At 38.9% G+C, this 19,639-nt stretch overlaps 1 protein-coding gene across 1 annotated transcript in view; it reads left to right on the top strand.

Annotated features, from left to right (window-relative positions):
- LOC126440353 (molybdenum cofactor biosynthesis protein 1-like) overlaps nucleotides 1–19,639 on the top strand; it is a 346,021-nt gene that overhangs the window by 287,256 nt on the left and 39,126 nt on the right. The window contains exon 4 of the mRNA XM_050090642.1: nucleotides 18,070–18,294. Coding sequence (XP_049946599.1) covers nucleotides 18,070–18,294 — 225 coding nt within the window. The remainder of the gene's footprint in view (nucleotides 1–18,069; nucleotides 18,295–19,639) is intronic.

Here is a 19,639-nt window from a genome sequence, read left to right on the forward strand (position 1 = left end):
GCTAGAGTAAGTATTTAAAGCTGTCTGTTTCCTGACATTCCTGGAACATGTTCCAGAATGTGTTTTACACAAATCACAGCGACATAGTTGTGACTTTATAAATTTGAATCAATATGTTTTTATAATGAAAAGGAAACAGAAGGCACAATACCTGCAGAAATAGGAATTTTTTTTGTGTGATTTTACTGTATGATGTTTTTTACAGTTTTTCAGCTCAATAATTAAGGAGGTATTGATACAAGTCTTTGCCAAAAACCCATCTGTCACCTACAATTCCAGCCCTGTCACTGGCATTCCGTACCCCACAATATGACTGGGCCACAATGAAAGCAGCCACATCATTGTCAAATTCACTGAAACTACTGCATAGCAATTTGCTTGAGTATGGCTGCAGTTGTGGTCTTCTGTTTGGTTTAAGCACTGCATCAATACCTTCTCTTTATAGCACTCAGAGGTCGCGATCTGCGACTGTTTTTACAAGTGGCAAGAGAACTTTTCCTCTAGTTGCTTGTTTTGTCACTGAAAGATGCAAATATTTTAGAATGTAGTGCCCTATGTATATCTGTTAGAATAGCCACAAGGTCTGAAAGTTATTTTCAAATGATTGAGCTCTTCTACAGAGTATTGAAATTCACAGATACTTCCAACCTGGTCCACCAATGTCTTACATACTCCTCTTCCTCCATGGATTGTTTCCAGCATTTGGAGATGAAACATTAGGAAGCAAAACGTGCCTTATAACCAAAATCTAATGAACATATAACTAAATTAAACAAAGATGTAATGTTGCACTCTCAGGTAAGACTGATCTTGAATGCAAAGCAAAAGTGGAAATTAAATGTACGCTGCAACATTCATCTCAGTTTTTGTTATTGAAATTATTCACAGTGCCATAGGGAGAACTGAGTTTATGTGTTTTATAGAGTCAGATACACACTGTGGCACAGGGTGCTGTCCGTTATTCTCCTGACTATGATGTCCAGGAATGGTAGTCTTCCTTCTTCTTTGGTCTCCATAGTGAATTTGATTTTGTGGCGTGTGGAGTTCAGATGTACAAAGAAGTCAAGAAGTTTGTCTCTTCCATGAGGCCAGATGACAAGTGTGTTATCCACATAACAGAAGAAGAAGAAGAAGATGGATTTCCATTTGGATGACATCAGGGCCTCTTCCTCGAAGTGCACCGTAAACATATTCACAATCTCTGGTCAGAGTGGGCTGCCTATTGCGACTCCATCTGTTAGCGGGAGGGGGGTGTGCCACGAGTCAGTGAAGTGGGAAAGTTGACCAAGTAATATGCGTGACGTGTCATACCTCGACCGATATTGAGAACAGAATAAAAAATTCAGAGGCATTACTTTTCAGCACTAACATGCATATTCTGTATGCAAGAAAGCCGGTTTCTCATTCAGAAATTCTATTTCAGTGTTGGTTGTGTACACAAAGACCGTGTTAAGCATAATGGAAGAAGGAGAAATGTTTATCAGCATTCCAGATTTGGCAGTGGCAGGCTCATGGTCTGGTGAGACTCTGGTTTATTGTTTCACTATATTGCTGCTTGCATTGCTCAGAATCTCATTTTGTGCGAACATAGAATTGGTAGGTTCAGGAGGGCCATGCTAAATGCCTTGCAGGGCCTCCGTAGTGCCATCCAACTAGCACCTGAGAGGGCAGACAAGTGTTCGCTCATGCGTACATGATCCTGCAGTGAAGTTGTGTACATTTAGTCAGGAAGTGGGCTTGTATACAGTGAGACAAGTATCCACACATACAATGTGATGGCATCTGGAGCAGCACAGACTGTCAAGCCATTAATGCAGCTCTAGAGAGAGTTGAACTGACAGCGGTGCAACTGACAACAATGCCAGACACAGGAATGGCACTGTGTCATTGTATCAGATGAGTCTCGGTTCTGCAACATCGTCACAATTGATGTACTTGTGTGTGGAGGCTCTGATGCCAACAGACCTGGCCAGATTGTACCTGTCATTCACATGCAGGTCCAGCATGTGATGTGATGGTATGGGGTGCAACTGGATACATGTCACAACCTCTGGTTCACATAGCCAGTAATTTGGACAGCAGCCATTGCATTTGTGTTTTGTTAAGGCCTATCGCTGTACCCTATTTTCAAGGGCTCCGTGATGTTATCTTTTAACAGGATAATGCAAGACTTTACATCACCTGATCTGTACTGAGCTACCTCGATACAGAGAGTGTTCCACTGTTGCCGTATCCAGCATTTTCTTCAAATCTGTCACCTGTGGAGAACGTCTGTTCACAGGATGCCAAGAGATGGGTATGCCACCAGTCGCCAGCCACCAGTCACCAGCCACTACAGTTGGAGAACTGTGACATATGACATACAGTTGAGTAGCATGAAATGATGTACCCACGGCTGTAATCCAACCTCGATTTGATATCCAGTGTGATGAGAGCTGTTCTGCTGTTCCAGTTTCAATACTGAAATTCATATATTACTTTTATGCTGTCCTAACCAGACTGGACTGTGGTGTCATACAGCATAAAATATCTTACAATGTGTTGAACCAGTGATGAGAAGTGTAGAACAGCCAGCAGGTGAAAGATGTTGACAATTAGACAGCTTTTATGTAGAACAGCAGTACAGTGTTTCACAGTGCATAATGCTTCCGCAGATTGAGAACAAAATGTGTGGTTTGCTTTCATCCATTTTCGCAAACATAGCCTTGAAAAATAATGTTGACATTACTGTGCATTTCACTCTGAGGCATATTGCACTCTGAGAATGTTCATCGAATTCAGTTACTTTGTATTATATTTCAGCAACAGTGACATAATAGCAAATTGGACTGTATGAGTTTTTATGGATAATTTTTCCAGAGACACACTACCATTTCTTCAGATTTATTTAATTTGGGTATAAATCCTTTCCAGCATATATGCTGTACACAAAATGTTGAACATAAAATGTAGCTATCTGCTGATTTAACATCTTGCTGAGTATACCAGTACAATGTTTTGTTGTAACAAATAGTTCAATGTATTTTACACACTTATAAACTTATTTATACAGTTATAGTAATTTATACCATTACATTTATGTTGTACCTTAATGTTCTGGAAGACGATATTATAAGGAACGTCATACTTTTCCTGGATGATAGAGTTGTCTATGATGAATTATTGCCTGAAAAAAATCTGCACAAATTTGAGTCAGATCATAACATTTCAAATTGCTCCAAAGATAGGCAACTGAGTTTAAGTTTTCAGAAATGTAAATTGGAGCACATCACAAAACAAATAAAAGACAGTATTGTATGACTACATTATCAAATAATCACAGTTTTAATTGGTCAACTCATACAAATATCTGGATGAAATGAAATGGTGACATAGACTCACTTGTAGGCAAAGCAGAATGCAGACTTCAATTCATTGGTAAGATACTGGAAAATGCAATCAGTCTATAGAGGACATTGCTTACAAAATACTTGTGTGGCCCATTCTAGAATATTGCTTAAGTACGACCCATAACAAATAAGGCTAATGGCAGACATTGAATGTATACAAAATAGTGTAGCATGATTGATCATAGATTTATTTGATGCATGGGAGAGCATCAAGAAGCTACTAAAAATTGGAAATGCCAGACAAGTGAAGATAGACGCCAAATATATGACAAAACCCAACTTATGAAATTTCAGGAACCTGTATTAAGCGAGGTATTTAGGGATTATACAATAACTACATATGTATCACTCCTATAGGGACCATGAAGGCAAGATTAATTACAGCATGCACAGAACCATTTTTGAATCATTCTTCCCACACTCCACATGAGCATTGAATGGGGATAAACCATAATGTGTGGTACAACAATGTACTTTGTCGGACAAACCCACAGTGGTTTATACAGTGTGCATGGAGACATGGAATCAGTTGACAGTAGCTGGGTAATGGTTCATATTGATTCCCATTTCCCTGTTGCAGTAGGTGATCTTATGCCTCTAATTATTTTTTCATTGCTATCTTAACTTGCATTCTCCAATTCAGTTTATTAACCCTTCTTATCTCTTTGTATTAGGGCAAATGTACAGTTAACTTTTAAGGAATTTGTATTTTCAATTTATCAGCTGGAGTTTTGTTTCATATGCAGCAACAATGTTACAAATTATTTGTTTCAGTTTCTTTAGAATAATTTGCTGTTTCACAGGTGCCTTGAAGAAAATAAAAGATCTCGAAAGTGTCTTAATGACAACCGATGGCCTCATGTTGACAAGACAGCTTGTTGCCTTGCAGAGGGCAGGGCTTGACGGTCTGAACATCAGCTTAGACACCCTGCAGTCCCAACGCTACAACCAGATCATGAGGAGGAAAGGCTGGAAGCGTGTCATGGCTGGCATAGATCTAGCCTTGCAACTTGAATACAAACCTGTAAAGGTATTACTAGTGCAGCTGTCATCGCATGCAGACCTTCATAAACAAAAGATATAAATCTGTTGTTAAGAATATCAATACAAGAATCACCATTTTAAAGCAGTACGCCCTCACCCTCACCCCCATCCCCGCTCCCACCCTCACCGTTGTCTCCACACTGCAGCTGTAAGTGAAGGAAGGTATATTAAGACAGAAGAAGTAAATTTTAGCTGACGATGCTAACAGTTTCGTAGTTTATACAACATAAAAAAGTATGGCTTGCAAGTTTACCAATTATTGTCAACATGAGGCCATCGGTTGTCATTAAGACACTTTTGAGACCTTTTATTTTCTTCAAGGCACCTGTGAAACAGGAAATTATTCTAAAGGAACTGAAACAAATAATTTGTAATTGGTATCTTATATTTTCCTCCCAAGAGAGCATTATGAAACTCAAGATCTTTACAGTTTCTCTTTTTTTCTTTTGTGTCTTTAGTTTAAAATAAGTATCCTCAATTGTGGTGCCATTTTGAAAAAAATACTCGATTGTTTGGAAAAATTATTCTTAATTCTATAGTCACACTTTTGTTGTATCTAAGTACTACTGGTTTCAGTAGCAAGTACCAGCATCAGTTCATCTTATTATCAAAAATTTCTTTGCAAAATAAAAGCTGACCATTGTGGCCAAGCGGTTCTAGGCACTTCAGTCCGGAACCATGCTGCTGCTACGGTCGCAGGTTCGAATCCTGCCTCAGGCAGGGATGTCTTTAGGTTAGTTAGGTTTAAGTAGTTCTAAGTTTGGGGGACTGATGACCTCAGATGTTAAGTCCCATAGTGCTTAGAGCCATTTGAACCATTTTGCAAAATAAAAAGCTTCTGTACAACTGCAAACTAGACATACCATTTTCAGGGTGCAGTTCACATCTATTGAAAGCACAACAGTGACCTTTACTTTTAGTAGATAAGACACCTACTGGGGTAAGTGACTTGATGACTGCACACAAGAAGTTGTCATTTATTCCATATGTAGCTACCATGTAGACTCACTTTTTTCGTATTTGTTTGTCCTTACTCTTCCAAAAGGTTAAACCTTGTCTCTGCAGCCACAGCTTCCTCTCTTCAGCAGTTGTCTTCATCTCCATGTGTGAAGAAAATCCCATTCATTGATCACATTGTTTAAGTAGGATGTTCTCAGTCATCCCCTTGTTTTCTTACCTACGATCTTGCCTTCAGATATGTTTTTTAAAAGATTATCGTCTCCAGTTAAGTGTCCAGTGTATTTTGCTTTGCCCTGGCCTATAACTTTCAGTGGTTTTTTCTTCTCTCCTATTTCCTTTAATTTTTCCGTCAATGCAGCTAGTTCTTGTACTTCTCCTCCAGAACCACATTTCAGCAGGTTTGAGGCGAGCTTCCTTTGGCTTTTCTAATGTACAGATTTTGCATCTGTGTGTCAGAACACTCCACACAAAGGTCTTTACAAATATTTTGTTAATGTGGAAGCTGATATGTTTATTCAGTTGCAGCTTCTTCTTATTTTGGAAGGAATTCTTCACCTGTGCTATTCTTTTCTTGAATGCCTTGAAATATTGATTGTTTTCTTGCAAAAAGCTACTGAGATATTGAATTTCAGTTGCTTTCTTGAGTTGCTCATTGCCTGTTCTTGTGTCAGTCCTACCTCCACCTCCTTTCTTGTCTGTAGCCGTAACTTTTGTCTTCTTTGTATTCATTTTTAGCTTTAGTTTTACCATTTCTAGATTTAAGGCCTGAAACATTTTATTTAGTTCCTACTTTGATTTACTATTGTGATGTCATCAATCTGCAGTGTATATGCATGCAATTAAGTTTCCATATCAACATCATGCTCCAAAAACCACCTAACTGTGTGTGGCAGGGGGTACGTCTCATGCCACCAACTGATCCCCTCTGCCTTGTTCCACTTGTGAACAGTGCTTGAGAAGAATGACTGTCAGTACACTTCTGTATTATCTCTAACTTCTCAAATTTTCTTCACGTGATCATTTCGTGAATTGTATATGAGAGAAACTATTATGTTGTCAGACTCTTCTCGGAAACTACTCTCTCGAAATTTGGGTAGTAAATCTTTCCGTGATGCACAACTGCACTCTTATGGCATCTACCACTGGAGTTGCTGAGCATCTCTGTAATGATCTCACAGTGACTAAATGATCCTGTGACAAAACACTCCGCACTTCGTTGGATCTTCTTTCTCTCTTCTGTCAGTCCTACTGGGTAAGGACACAGGGGTAATTTACATTCACTTAAGATTCTTCCTGTGGATGTTAGTCTGGCATCTGCTTTTCTATTGCAGTTTTATGTGGTCATTCCACTTTAAGGTTGCTCTGGATAGTTACTTCTAGATATTTTATGGTAGATTCTGTTTCCAGCAATTTGTCATTAATAGTGTAGTTGTACAGTATTGGATTTCTTTTCCTGTGTGTGTGTGTGTGTGTGTGTGTGTGTGTGTGTGTGTGTGAGTGATATGTTACATTTATTTATGTGCAGGGTCAACTGCCAGAGCCTGCATCATTCACCAACCCTCTGCAGGTCATTGTGCAAATTGATACTGCCTTCTGTTGTTGCTACTTTCTGATGGACAAGTGAGAGTACCTGTGAACAATATTAAGGAGCCTCTGACACTTTCTACTGGATCATTTATATTCATTGTAAATGTAATGGTCCTATCACATTTCCTTGGAGTATTCCAGAAATTACCTTTTGATTCTTGTCATCTTTTCTTTGTTGTTGTTATTACTTCCTTGATGAAAATATTAAGGAAGTAAGGTGATAGAAGGCACCCGTCTCTCACTGCCCTTCTGGTTTTCCTTCTTTCATATCCGGTTCAGTACTCTGACTTTTGTATATACTCAAAATTAATCATCTGTCCTTCCACTTTGGACATTACTTTAAGGAATGATGATATAATGGTAATCTGTTTAATAAACAATATTTTAACGATACACTTTGCTTTCCAATCATATAGTGGCTTGATGATGGAATTTGATACTGAAATTAGTAATCATTAGACAAAATAAAAGTGAAGCTATAATAAAAAAAAGTAATATTTTGGATCATGTCAGTTGTTGTTCCAAACAACAGCATGTCAGGAATAGGTTCAAATGGCTCTGAGCACTATGCGAGTTAACTTCTGAGGTCATCAGTCACCTAGAACTTAGAACTAATTAAACCTAACTAACCTAAGGACATTACACACATCCATGCCCGAGGCAGGATTCGAACCTGCGAACGTAGCGGTCACTCAGTTCCAGACTGTAGCGCCTAGAACCACACGGCCACTCCGGCTGTCCAGGAATAGGTACTAAATTATTTGTCCGCTGATGACTTCACAGCTTAGAACACTAAAACGCAAATGTTAATTGTTTGTTATGTGCCCTGGCAGAGTTCACAACTGTTTACAGCTCACGATTGGTTGTTGGAGATTGGGCGTTACTCACATAGTGTATTTAGTGCACAGTGCAGAAAAAGGCAGTGTCCAGAAAAAAAAACAAGTGTAAAGGCAAAAGTTTCATGACAGGATGTTGTGTCACCATACTTGGAAGACAATTATAGCCAAAGACAGAAATTTAAAAGAAACTGGCTCATTTGAGCTGCGGAGACCTAGTCGAGGATTCTCAGTAGATAATTGTTAGCACAGTAGAATTTATAAAGAGACAATGTCAGTTCATGTGAGGGAAGGTTGATTGATAAGTACCTATCAGCTTTCTCATAAAACTCACAATTTGAAGAATACACATCAAGGAAAAGGTAGAAGTCCAACAGTGTCAAATCTAGACAATAATATCGATCATCCAGCAGTTTTGCAAAATCCCCAGTTGTACTTACTTTACTTACTTACTTACTTACTTACTTACTAACTTACTCAGATTTGCTGTGTACCATACAAAGAACTGGTTTCACAGAGTTCACTCGATCAGTTGCCAAGTTCTCACCTTCCTCCAAGTTTGTGTCCATGCATAGAAGATTCATTGCAAAAGTTCCAGGTGTTAAAAGGTCTTCCTGTACATCTGTATCTGTCCATTGATTTCCACAACAGTGTTGATTTTGGGATTCTTCCACCTTACATGCGTAGAACATAACCTGCAATCTTCAGTCTTCTTTCAACAATAATTACGTGCAGGCTGTGTAGACCTCGTATTCTCAGCACTTCATCGTTTGTAACTTGGTTGGGTTAACATCTTCAGAATTCATCTCTAGCATTGTTGGTGAAAAATATGGAGACTGTGTGCTGATTTTACTGATATTTTCCAAGTCTCACACATATAAATGATAAAGGAGTACAGTCAAAGCTTTGTTGACATATTACAGACCTAATTACCATATGGACTGATTTTCCAGTTCTGCTGGTGATTTCTGCATCTGTGACCTCATTATTACATATAAAGCTACCGAGATATGGCAATCTGTCAACATCTTGTAGTATCTTCTATTGCACTGTAATCAGGGAAGAGACGAGTAATTTCCACTTACTTTGCACATTCTGTTTGTGCAATTGAAAGGATACCAAATAAATTAAAAGGGTGGTGCACAAAATATGTCAAAACTCAGCTGCAGAAGCAATGAAAAAAAGCATGTCAAAATTTAAAAGAATGCAAAATCTCCAAGATTAGCGATGTTTTACTGAAGCTCGAAACTTAGGGTGGGTTTCAGTGCAAGATGTGTTTAATAGTTCCCATAGTGAAACTTCATTTTGAAATCTGGAAGAAAATCCAAAGAGGTTCTGGTTGCATGTGTAGTACACCAATGGCAAGACACAACCAATACCTTCACTGCTCAATAGCTGTGGTAATGTTACTGATGACAGTGCTACTAAGGCAGGGTTACTAAACACGGATTTCTGAAATTTCTTCACCAAAGACAACAAAGTAAATATTGCAGTATTCAAATCAAGAACAACTGCAACTGTGAGTAACTTAGTAGTAGCTCTCCTCAGTGTAATAAAGCAGTTATGTTTCTTTCAGAGAATGCTGATACAATAGCTCCTTTAGAAATCATATATAGCTGCTCATTTGATAAAGATCCATACCTAGAGACTGAAAAGTTGCACAGGTCACACCAATGCTCAAGAAAGAAAAGAGGAGTTATCTACTAAATAACAGACTCATATCACTAATGTTGATTTGCATTAGGATTTTGGAACATATATTGTGTTTGAATATTATGAATTATCTCAAAGATAATGATTCATTGATAAATAGCCAAGATAGATTCAGAAATATCGACCTTTTAAAACACAGCTAGCACTTTAGTCACACAAAGTAATAAGTGCTGTCGACTGGGGATCTCAAATTTATTCCATATTTGTAGATTTCCAGAAGACTTTTTGAAACAGTTCCTCACAAGCATTTTCTAATCATATTGTGTGCCTATGGTGTATTGTCTCAGTTGTGCAACTGGATGTGTGGTTTCCTGTCAGAAAGGTCACAGTTCATAGTAATTGATGGAAAATCATCAAGTAAAACAGAAGTGATATCTGAAATTCCTCAAGGAAGTGTTATAGACCACCTGCTGTTGCCGATCTACATTAACAATTTAAGAGAGAATCTGAGCAGTCCTCTTAGATGATGCTATCATTTACAGTCTTGCAAATCATTTACTGTCTTGTAAAGTGATCAGATGATCAAAATGAACTGCAAAATGATTTAGGCTACCTATCCATATGATGCAAAAAGTGGTAACTGACCTTAAATAATAAAAATTGTTATGTCATCCGCATGAGTAGTAAAAGGCATCTACTAAATTTTGGTTACATGATAATTCACGCAGATCTAAAGGCTGTGAAGTCTACTGAATACTTAGGAATTACATTTACAAATAACTTAAATTGGAATGCTCACATAGATAATGCGGTGGGAAAGCAAACAAAAGACTGTGATTTAATAGTAAAACATTTAGAAGATTAGGATTACTAAAGAGACTATCTACAACTATACTTGTCTGTCCTCTTTTGGAGTATTCTGCATGGTGTGGGATCCTTACCAGATAGGACTGACAGAGGACATCATTTAAAAGTTCAAAGAAGGGCAGCTCATTTTGTATTATTGGCAAACAGGAAAGTGCATGCCACAGATATCGCATGTGAATTGGGGTAGCAGTCATTAAAGCAAAAGCAATTTGCTGGAGCAGGTTCTTAAAATTTCAATCATCAAATTTCTCCTCCGAATGTGAAAATATTTTGTTAGAGCCCTCTTACATAGGGAGAAATGATCATTGTAATAAAATAGAGAAATCAGAGCTTGTACGGAAATATTGAAGTGTTTGTTTTTCCTCAAATGCTGTAGGGGAGTGGAATGGTAGATAAAGAGGTTGAGGGTGGTTCTCTGAACCCTCTGCCAGCATTTAATTGTGAATTACAGACTAGTCATGCAGATATAGATTATGTAGATAGGCTTTCAATATTGTGCACTGATTCTCTAATTTTATACATTGCTCAAATACTTTCGTGGCGCTTTGGAGTGACCCCTTTAAAATAACACTTTACCAGTGTTCTTAATATGTATTTTGGTAACCAGGTTGATAAGAAGTTACAACAATACTCTCTTATTACTCCCCAGTTTTGGGTTTTGTTAATGAACAAAATCGCCACAGTGTTCCATAACAATTACGGGCTGAAGTTTCCTGCTGATGGAACCAATATGATTTTCTGTGTTTCTGAGCATACAGGTTGTGTACGCTGTTTGGAGTCTGGTGTATGCTGAATCAAATGTTTTTATTGTTGTGATCTTTCATCTGAAGATTGGTTTCATGGAGTTGACCATGCTAGCCTATCCTGTGTGACCCTCTTCACCTCTGCATAACTACTGCAGCGTACAATAACTTGAACTTGCTTACTGCAGTCAGTTTTTGGTCTCCTACAGTTGTTACCCCCATTATATTCACAGAGGACCACATATTGTGGAAATTGCATATTGTAATGTAGGATGCAATAATAACGTACGGAAAGTTTCTGTTGAAAATTACGAATTATTTAGGAATAAAGGAGATGGCTCACCAAAAGGCAGAAGCACTGTCTCATCGATAGGCACATGAACAAAAGATATGTAGAATGAGATTTTCACTGTGCGGTGGAGTGTGCACTGATATGAAAATTTCCTGGCAGATTAAAACTGTGTGCCGCACCAAGAGTCGAACTTGGGACCTTTGCCTTTCATGGGCAAGTGCTCTACCATCTGAGCTATCCATGCACGACTCACAACCCGTACTCACAGCTTTACTTCCACCAGTACCTCGTCTTCTACATTCCAAACTAAAAGGTACGTTGCTTGGCGAGCTTCCAGAATGCACTTTCTTTTTCTAGCTGTAGGAAAAACATGCGCACGAGCACACACACACACACACACACACACACACACTCACACACACACACTCACATGCGCATGCACGTCTCCTTATTTTGTGGTCGCTCAACTGCCAGCTCTTTACTGGCCCACGGTGAGTGTTCTGGAGTGAGGTGGGGCTTTAGAGTGGGGTAGGATGGGGTGGGTTGAGGCAATGTGAGGGATGGAGAGAGATGGGAGGGGTTTGGAGGGAAGCATTTAGTGGCTCGTGGGAGAGTGGGGAGCCATCTGTGGGCTAGCTAGGGGTGCAGGTAGAGGGGTCAGGTGACAGACAGCTGGGTACTCATAGATTAGGGTGTGACGTGAGATAACAGCACACAACTAGCTGATTGGGAGGGGGGGGGAGAGGGGGGGAGGGGCCTGTGTGTGTGTGGGGGGGGGGGGGGGGAGGGGGCTGGGAGTTAACTTGGATTTAGACCAGGAAGCAAAGGATGTGCTGTAAGTATGGCTACGAAAGTTGAGTATTCTTAAATAAGATCAGCTGGTGCCAATGTATTGGAAAGTAACTGGCACACAAAGTGCAATTGTGGCTCCTTTTTCTTTATGAATTTTAAATAGTCTGCAGAGCAAATTGAATTAGGAGGATCAGGCATTTGTGTGGGTCTAGGAAAGTAAATTGTAGGGCCAGATAAAAGGCGCGCAAGACAGGAGGGGTACTACTGCTCATCACTGCTGTATCTGTGTGAGTGCACCGAGAGTGGTGTTGCCGTACTTGCGTCTTTAAATTGGTCACCGACTGATCATTGCAGGCTGGCTGCTGGAGGCCGTCTCTGGGAGCCAAGCGTGCCGTGCGGTCCCTGCCATGCCATCTGCTGGCGACTTGCACATATGTAAGTGTGGAACAGTGCTGACTGACTCTCTGTGTGATTCTAGTTTGTAATGTGCACATCAGCGTTCTGTGTCTTGTTGAGTCCTTAGAGGCATATTGTTCGGAGGTTATTATTAAAGCCATATTTGTGCGACTTGGATCACACTTCAGTATTACTTGGTTAGTACATCACCACAAACATAAGGACCGGGGATGTACATGCTTTGACAGTTTGCTACGTCTCTTTCTTCTAGGACTGACATGGTAGCTGCCTTGCATTTCTTAATGACTCTGACCTTGTCAACCACAAACCGAATCGTAGTACAGTCATGATTTCCCTGAAGAGATTACATGACAGCAGAGACTTGTAAAATTGTGTTACCCATTTCTCTAGCCAGTGAAGATTCATTCTATACCTTCAGATACAGTGTCATGTAGGAGTAGAACAGCAAGAAATACGTAGCTCCTCTAACAGTAATGACAGTTTATCACCTCCCAACACTACATGTGCCAATGTTTCAGTGCATTTTTGAATATGTTTGTTAACAGATTCATCAACACAAGAAAAATTTATGATCTCAGTAGCATCTTATTTCTTAACTCATACTTTACTATTCATCAGAATCTTCATCGCTGCTCTTTGATTCGTCAGAGCTCCCTGCTGTACTTTGTTTTATTTCATAGTCAGAATTAGTTGAAATACCACCTATCGTATTTACTCAAATCTAAGCCGCACTCAAACCTGAAAAATGAGACTCGAAATAAAGAAAGGAAAAAAAAAAAATTCCCGAATCTAAGCCGCACCTGAAATTTGAGACTCGAAGTTCAAGGGGAGAGAAAAGTTTTAGGCCGCACCTCCAAATCGAAACAAAGTCAGTCCATTGTAATATGAGACACAATTTAGTTCGAGTGAATGACGATACAGCTACAGTAGTTTGGTTCGAGTCGTAAGCGTAGCACTTAAGCTTTACCAGGTAGCCATTGCTATGCGTCAGGCGCTCCGTCCGTATTTATACTGGTACCCTTCCTTTTTCACGTGCTTCATCTGGTTTGAATCGATTGCTTATTTTGCTTTGATCTGATAAGTGCCATTTTACTTGTTATAGGCGTTTATGTCACTCTAAGCTGAAAATGCATTACTGTACTGTGTCATGCATTGTTTGTCGCATTCTGATAGTGCGTGTTTGCGGCCTGTCATCACTCGTGGCATGGCTTGCTTTTGTGCACGCTACCGCTGCCTACAATTAAAAAAAAAAAAAAAAAAAAAAAAAAAAATAAAGAGAGAGAGAAATTGTCTCATTAGCGGAACAATGGCAAGAGACTACTATTTCTTGTTACATACACTGCTGCTTTCTTTGATAATGATCAACAAGAACCAAATAATAGACTGCGTATGATAGAACATGTTCTGAACGAGAGTTAGGCGAAAATTTTTCTCCATTTGAAAATCTTTGCGGCCGCTTCCTTAGTACATCAAATTCTGAACAGAAATTAGAGTCATCTTAGATATAAAAATCTAGTCAGTTGCCATGCTTCATTTCTGACTGTATCACTATTAGGCATAAGAATAATACGAATATAAACATGACACGATACGTATATTCTTCCGCATTTGCTGTTGTCTCACTCTAGTTTCGTAGTTTATTAGGCAGACAGGATTTAAATAAGATAGCAGCAAACACGAAAGAATACGTGGCAAAATGTTTATATTCGTATTACTCTTATGATGAAGAGAATACTGCATGTGATTCACATTTCATCAGGTTCCTATTAGCAACCATCTCTTCTCACAGGTAGGAAAACATTCAGAACGTAGAGTTGGCCATATTGACAAACATCCCAAACAGTCTTGCCAGTCGGATTTTCGTAATACATTGAAGTTCTGCTACATTCGAAGATGAACAATATGGAATTTGTATTTACTTCTTTGGATAATGTATGAAAATTGTCTTCCACCTTTTTTTTTTTAATTTATTTACTGACGCAGAGGTTTTGGCGCCAGTATTTATCTTTGTGCCTATGAAGCATGCCTGTGTAGCGCTACATATATTCGACGGCAGAAGTTAGTTGTTTCAGCACCTACTGACATTTTTCAGAACTTCCACTTGCTTTGCACTCGATTCTAAGCCGCAGGCGGTTTTTTGGATTACAAAAACCGGAAAAAAAGTGCGGCTTGGATTTGAGTAAATACTTCTTAAGTATTATCTTTCAAGTCAACACCTGCCAATCTGTGAGACCGAAATGATGAGCCATACTACTCTATTTCACTGTGCCTGTTTGTTTCATTTGTATAACATTTTATTCCATCATAGATGCTGCACTTACAGTTTCATAGATGCATTGCAGCAGCAGACACAATAAAAGTAGCAATCAGCAGTGCTTAGTTTGTTGAATGGGTAAAAAATATGCCATTGTCCCAGTTCCACATATCCCCAAAATTTGATTCTGCCAAATTCTGTACTCTCTGAAATCGAATGTTTAATCCAAAGATGAAAGTGAACAAGTTTGATGCAGTATTGCTAATATTGTTTATTACGCATCTTGCTGAATGAAGAGCATACCGTGTCTTTTCTGAAAGGTTTGGAGAAGTAATGCACATACCAGTTTTCTAAAAACTTACATTGAGATTGTGCTCTCCTTCCTCTTGTACAAATTAGTAGAGCCCTTTGGATTACTCCACAATATGCCTCTTGGCAAGGTGGTAACGACAGTATTATGAAAAGGATAGATTGGCACTCACTGTATAGTGTAGATGTTGTGTTGCTGGCAGGGGGGGGGGGGGGGGGGAACACCACCTATTAAACACGTAAGCTTTTGGTGCAAACCACCCCCCCCCCCCCCCCCCCCATTCCCACACACACACACACACACACACACACACACACACACGCGCAAATGCAGATCACACATACATGACCACTGTCTCTGGCTGCTAGGGCCAGACTGGGAGCAACTGCGCATAATGGGAGAAACAACGGTCATGGGTGTGTGTGTGTGTGTGTTTTGTCCACTTTGGAAGAAGACTTTCTGATCGAAAGCTTACTTGTTTAGTAGTCTTTTTGTTGTGCTTGTCTGTGACCTAACATTTCCTGTATACAGTGAATAGCAATGTATCTTTTTTATAATATGGTCATTATTCCAGCCTAGATTTTCTATTGTTTGTTTCCTTTTAAGACCTTATAAAGACAGTTACTGACAATTTCTTTTTTTCTTATTGGAGAAAAGTAAAACCATATGGGGGCCAGACGTAGATTGTAAATGAATATGGAATAGAGTATTTTTATTCTCCCTGTATGCAGTGTCAATAACGTCACCTCACACACTTCGTTTCTGGCAGCACCTCCTTCTCAACACATGACTGTCCCCCACCACCTCACCATAGTCTTCAAGTTATATCCTATAGCACTTCTGGGTGGACAAATAGATGAAGGATGTAGTTTAAAACAGTATAACTAAACTTAAAAGTCAAACTGCCCTTTTATAGAGACTGCCATCATTATTTAAACATACTAAACAACATCAAAACAGTCAAAAGAAATTTTTTTTCAAAAGAGCAGAAAATTGTAGTGAAATTCATGAAAGGATTGTTTTAAATTGTTATATCTTAAATCAATAAGTATGTCAGCATTTCCCAGGATTTTCTGGCTTAATTAAGACTAGGTCATGCCACCACAGTGGTCAGACAGTGGACTTGCCTTCGAGAGAACAACGGACCCGAGACCCATCGGGCCACCAAAATTTGGGTTTCCCTTGATTTCCCTAATTGATTTAAGGCAAATGCTGGGATGGTTCCTTCGAAAAAGATGACATTCGGTTGAGGAAGCTAATTTCTGTGGCAGGTCTGATGACACAGTGCTGGTGGAAGCACGAGTATTTCAGAGCACACCAATCATTGCACATTGTTAAACATAGGGCTGTGCTGTAGACAACCCCTGTATGTTCCCATGTTGACAACACTGTTGAATTACAATTTCTGTGGCTCAGGAGCATTGAGATTGGGCAGTGAATCAATAGAAATGTGTCATCTGGTTGAATCATTCGTGTTTCGCATTACACCTGCTTGACGGTTTTGTGCACATACACTGTCAACAGAGTGAATTGGTGCTTGAAAGGTGCACTTTGCTACAGACTTAGGCCAGTGGGAGCAATATTATGCTATGGAGGACATTCACCTGGTCTTCTATGGGTCCTGTGGTAGTAACTGAAGGCTCCATAACAGCTTTGTTCTGTGTGAACATTATTGTGCACTGTCCGCACTCTGTCCCTAATGAAGGTGACATGTTTCAACAATATGACTTTCAGTGTCACGAGGCCAGAATCAAATTCACCCCTTCTGAATCTGATGGAATACATCTGCGATGATATCAGATACCAGTTCTGCACCCAGAAACCACTGATCTCCAATTTATGGGAATTACATGACCTGTGCTTAGACATGCGGTGCTGCATAATGCTGGGAACATACCTCACATAATGTTGGGAACATACCTGAAATTTATTGAACTTGTCCCACACAAAATCACTGCTGTATTGTGTTCCAACAGTGGACAAACACATTATCAAACAGGAGGTCATAGTGTTTTGTCTCATCAGTTTATATATTCAATGCTTGAATGAAAGGTGTGCTCTTTTCCTTTTTTCTGCCATTGCGTGTATGTGTAAAGCAGGATGTTCTACCATATGGGCTTGTTTATATGAAGGCTGTCAGTGTTACTACCTGCACAGATACTAAATGCTCCTTTTGTGAAGACCTTTTATCTTGAGAACACTTTTAACTTTGTTTCACAAATGGCAGCACAGTTTCAAGAAAGCTTCATAATTTAATGTAATAGTTAAAATAATACCTTCAGCAAAAGATGTGTGCGTTGGAGTGGGAAAAAGGATTGGAGATGTATGTAGTTTAATTTTCTTAAATTGTTAAGAAGGTTAACAGTTTGGCATGCTAAGATAAATTCCCACATTCTCTAAAAAGAGAGAAAAAGATTAATTTAACAGAATCAGTGAGGTATACAAATATAACAACAGACTTGTAGAACCATTATTTTGTAGGTTAGATTAGATTAGATTCAGCTTTTGTTCCAAGACCCAAAACATGAGATGATTCTCATGGGTGAGTAACATGCCAGAAAGTATAACATAAAAAATATAAAACATTTGAATACCCTGATCATTTGTCAGGAGATTGTCAAACTAGGTGAATACAATACAAACTGTAACAGCTAATATTTTCAGAATTGATACGCTGTCAGACCGAAACATTGTTATGCACTATTCATAAATTTATCAAACAAAAAGTACATAATCTTGACTGTTATGACAAAGTGCTCTCAGAACTGAAATCTAACAGACATTCTTATTTAAGCTGGCCTAACAGCCACTGTTAAGATATTCATGTATAGAGTAGGATGAGTTGCCTATCAAAAAGTCTTTCAAACTCTGTTTAAACCATGCTTTATCTGATACCAAGTTTTTAATGGTGTCTTTCTTCCACAGATAAATTGTGTTGTAATGCGAGGTTTTAATGAAGATGAAGTGTGCAGTTTTGTGGAGTTAACAAAAGAGAAAAATGTTGATGTAAGATTTATCGAGTACATGCCTTTCAGCGGCAACAAATGGAATGATGGGAAGATGGTCTCCTTTAGTGAAATGCTCCAAATAATTAGAAAGCAGTGGCCTGATTTTGATCCTCTTCCCAATGGGCCCAATGATACCTCAAAGGTACGTGCAGTATTACATATGAACATACATTGAAAATAATTTAATGTTTATGACTTACTACCGATCACAAGAATACTTCACATCTGCTGGTGGTATGAGAAATGGACTGGTTTAGTTACATATTTCTCATCCCATTCAGTAAGTCTGTCCTGGCCTGGGTTTCTCTGCAGCTTCTCTGCAACTCTCCCCATTTCCTAAACCTTGACAATCCTTTTATTTCTTCCCTTTTCCTTCCCCTTCATTGTTTCTGCCAGAAGAAGAAGCCACTGACTCCAAAAGCTTGCACATTTCCATAACTTTAAGGGGAGTTAGAAGGGGAAAACATTCTTTTTCACTTTTTTGGGTTTTTATCTGATTATAAAATTTGCAATTCTCCAACTAAAATGATATGTATATTACTTATAAACTTGTGTGGGAAGTACTTTATTTTATTTTCTAAAATATAATCTACACCAGTTGAAAATGTTAAAATTTTTACATGCATAACATGAAGACCTAATAAAATCGGTAATTTCTTATATACAGGGTAGTCCATTGATTGTGACCGGGCCAAATATCTCACGAAATAAGTGTCAAACGAAAAAACTACAAAGAAAGAAATTTGTCTAGCTCGAAGGGGGAAACCAGCTGGCGCAATGGTTGGCCTGCTATAAGGCGCTGCCATAGCTCAAACTGATATCATCTGTGTTTTTTTTAAATAGGAACCCCATTTTTTATTACATATTCGTGTAATACGTAAAGAAATATGAATGTTTTAGTTGGACCACTTTCTTCGCTTTGTGATAGATGTCGCTGTAATAGTCACAAACATATGTTTCATAATTTTAGACGAACAGTTGGTAACAGGTAGGTTTTTTAAATTAAAATACAGAATGTAGGTACATTTGAACATTTTATTTCGGTTGTACCAATGTGATACATGTACCTTTGTGAACTTATCATTTCTGAGAACGCATGCTGTTATGGCGTGATTACCTGTGAATACCACATTAATGCAATAAATGCTCAAAATGATTTCTGTCAACCTCAATGCCTTTGGCAATACGTGTAATGACATTCCTCTCAACAGTGAGTAGCTCGCCTTCCGTAATGTTCGCACATGCATTGACAATGCACTGACGCATGTTGTCAGGCATTGTCGGTGGATCACGATAGCAAATATCCTTCAACTTTCCCCACAGAAAGAAATCCGGGGATGTCAGATCCAGTGAACGTGCGGGCCATGGTATGGTGCTTTGACAACCAATCCACCTTTCATGAAATATGCTATTCAATACTGCTTCAACCGCATGCAAACTATGTGCCGGACATCCATCATGTTGGAAGTACATCGCCATTCTGTCAT

The sequence above is a fragment of the Schistocerca serialis genome, unplaced genomic scaffold (assembly GCF_023864345.2).
Source record: "Schistocerca serialis cubense isolate TAMUIC-IGC-003099 unplaced genomic scaffold, iqSchSeri2.2 HiC_scaffold_1362, whole genome shotgun sequence".
Classification (NCBI taxonomy): Eukaryota; Metazoa; Arthropoda; class Insecta; order Orthoptera; family Acrididae; genus Schistocerca; species Schistocerca serialis.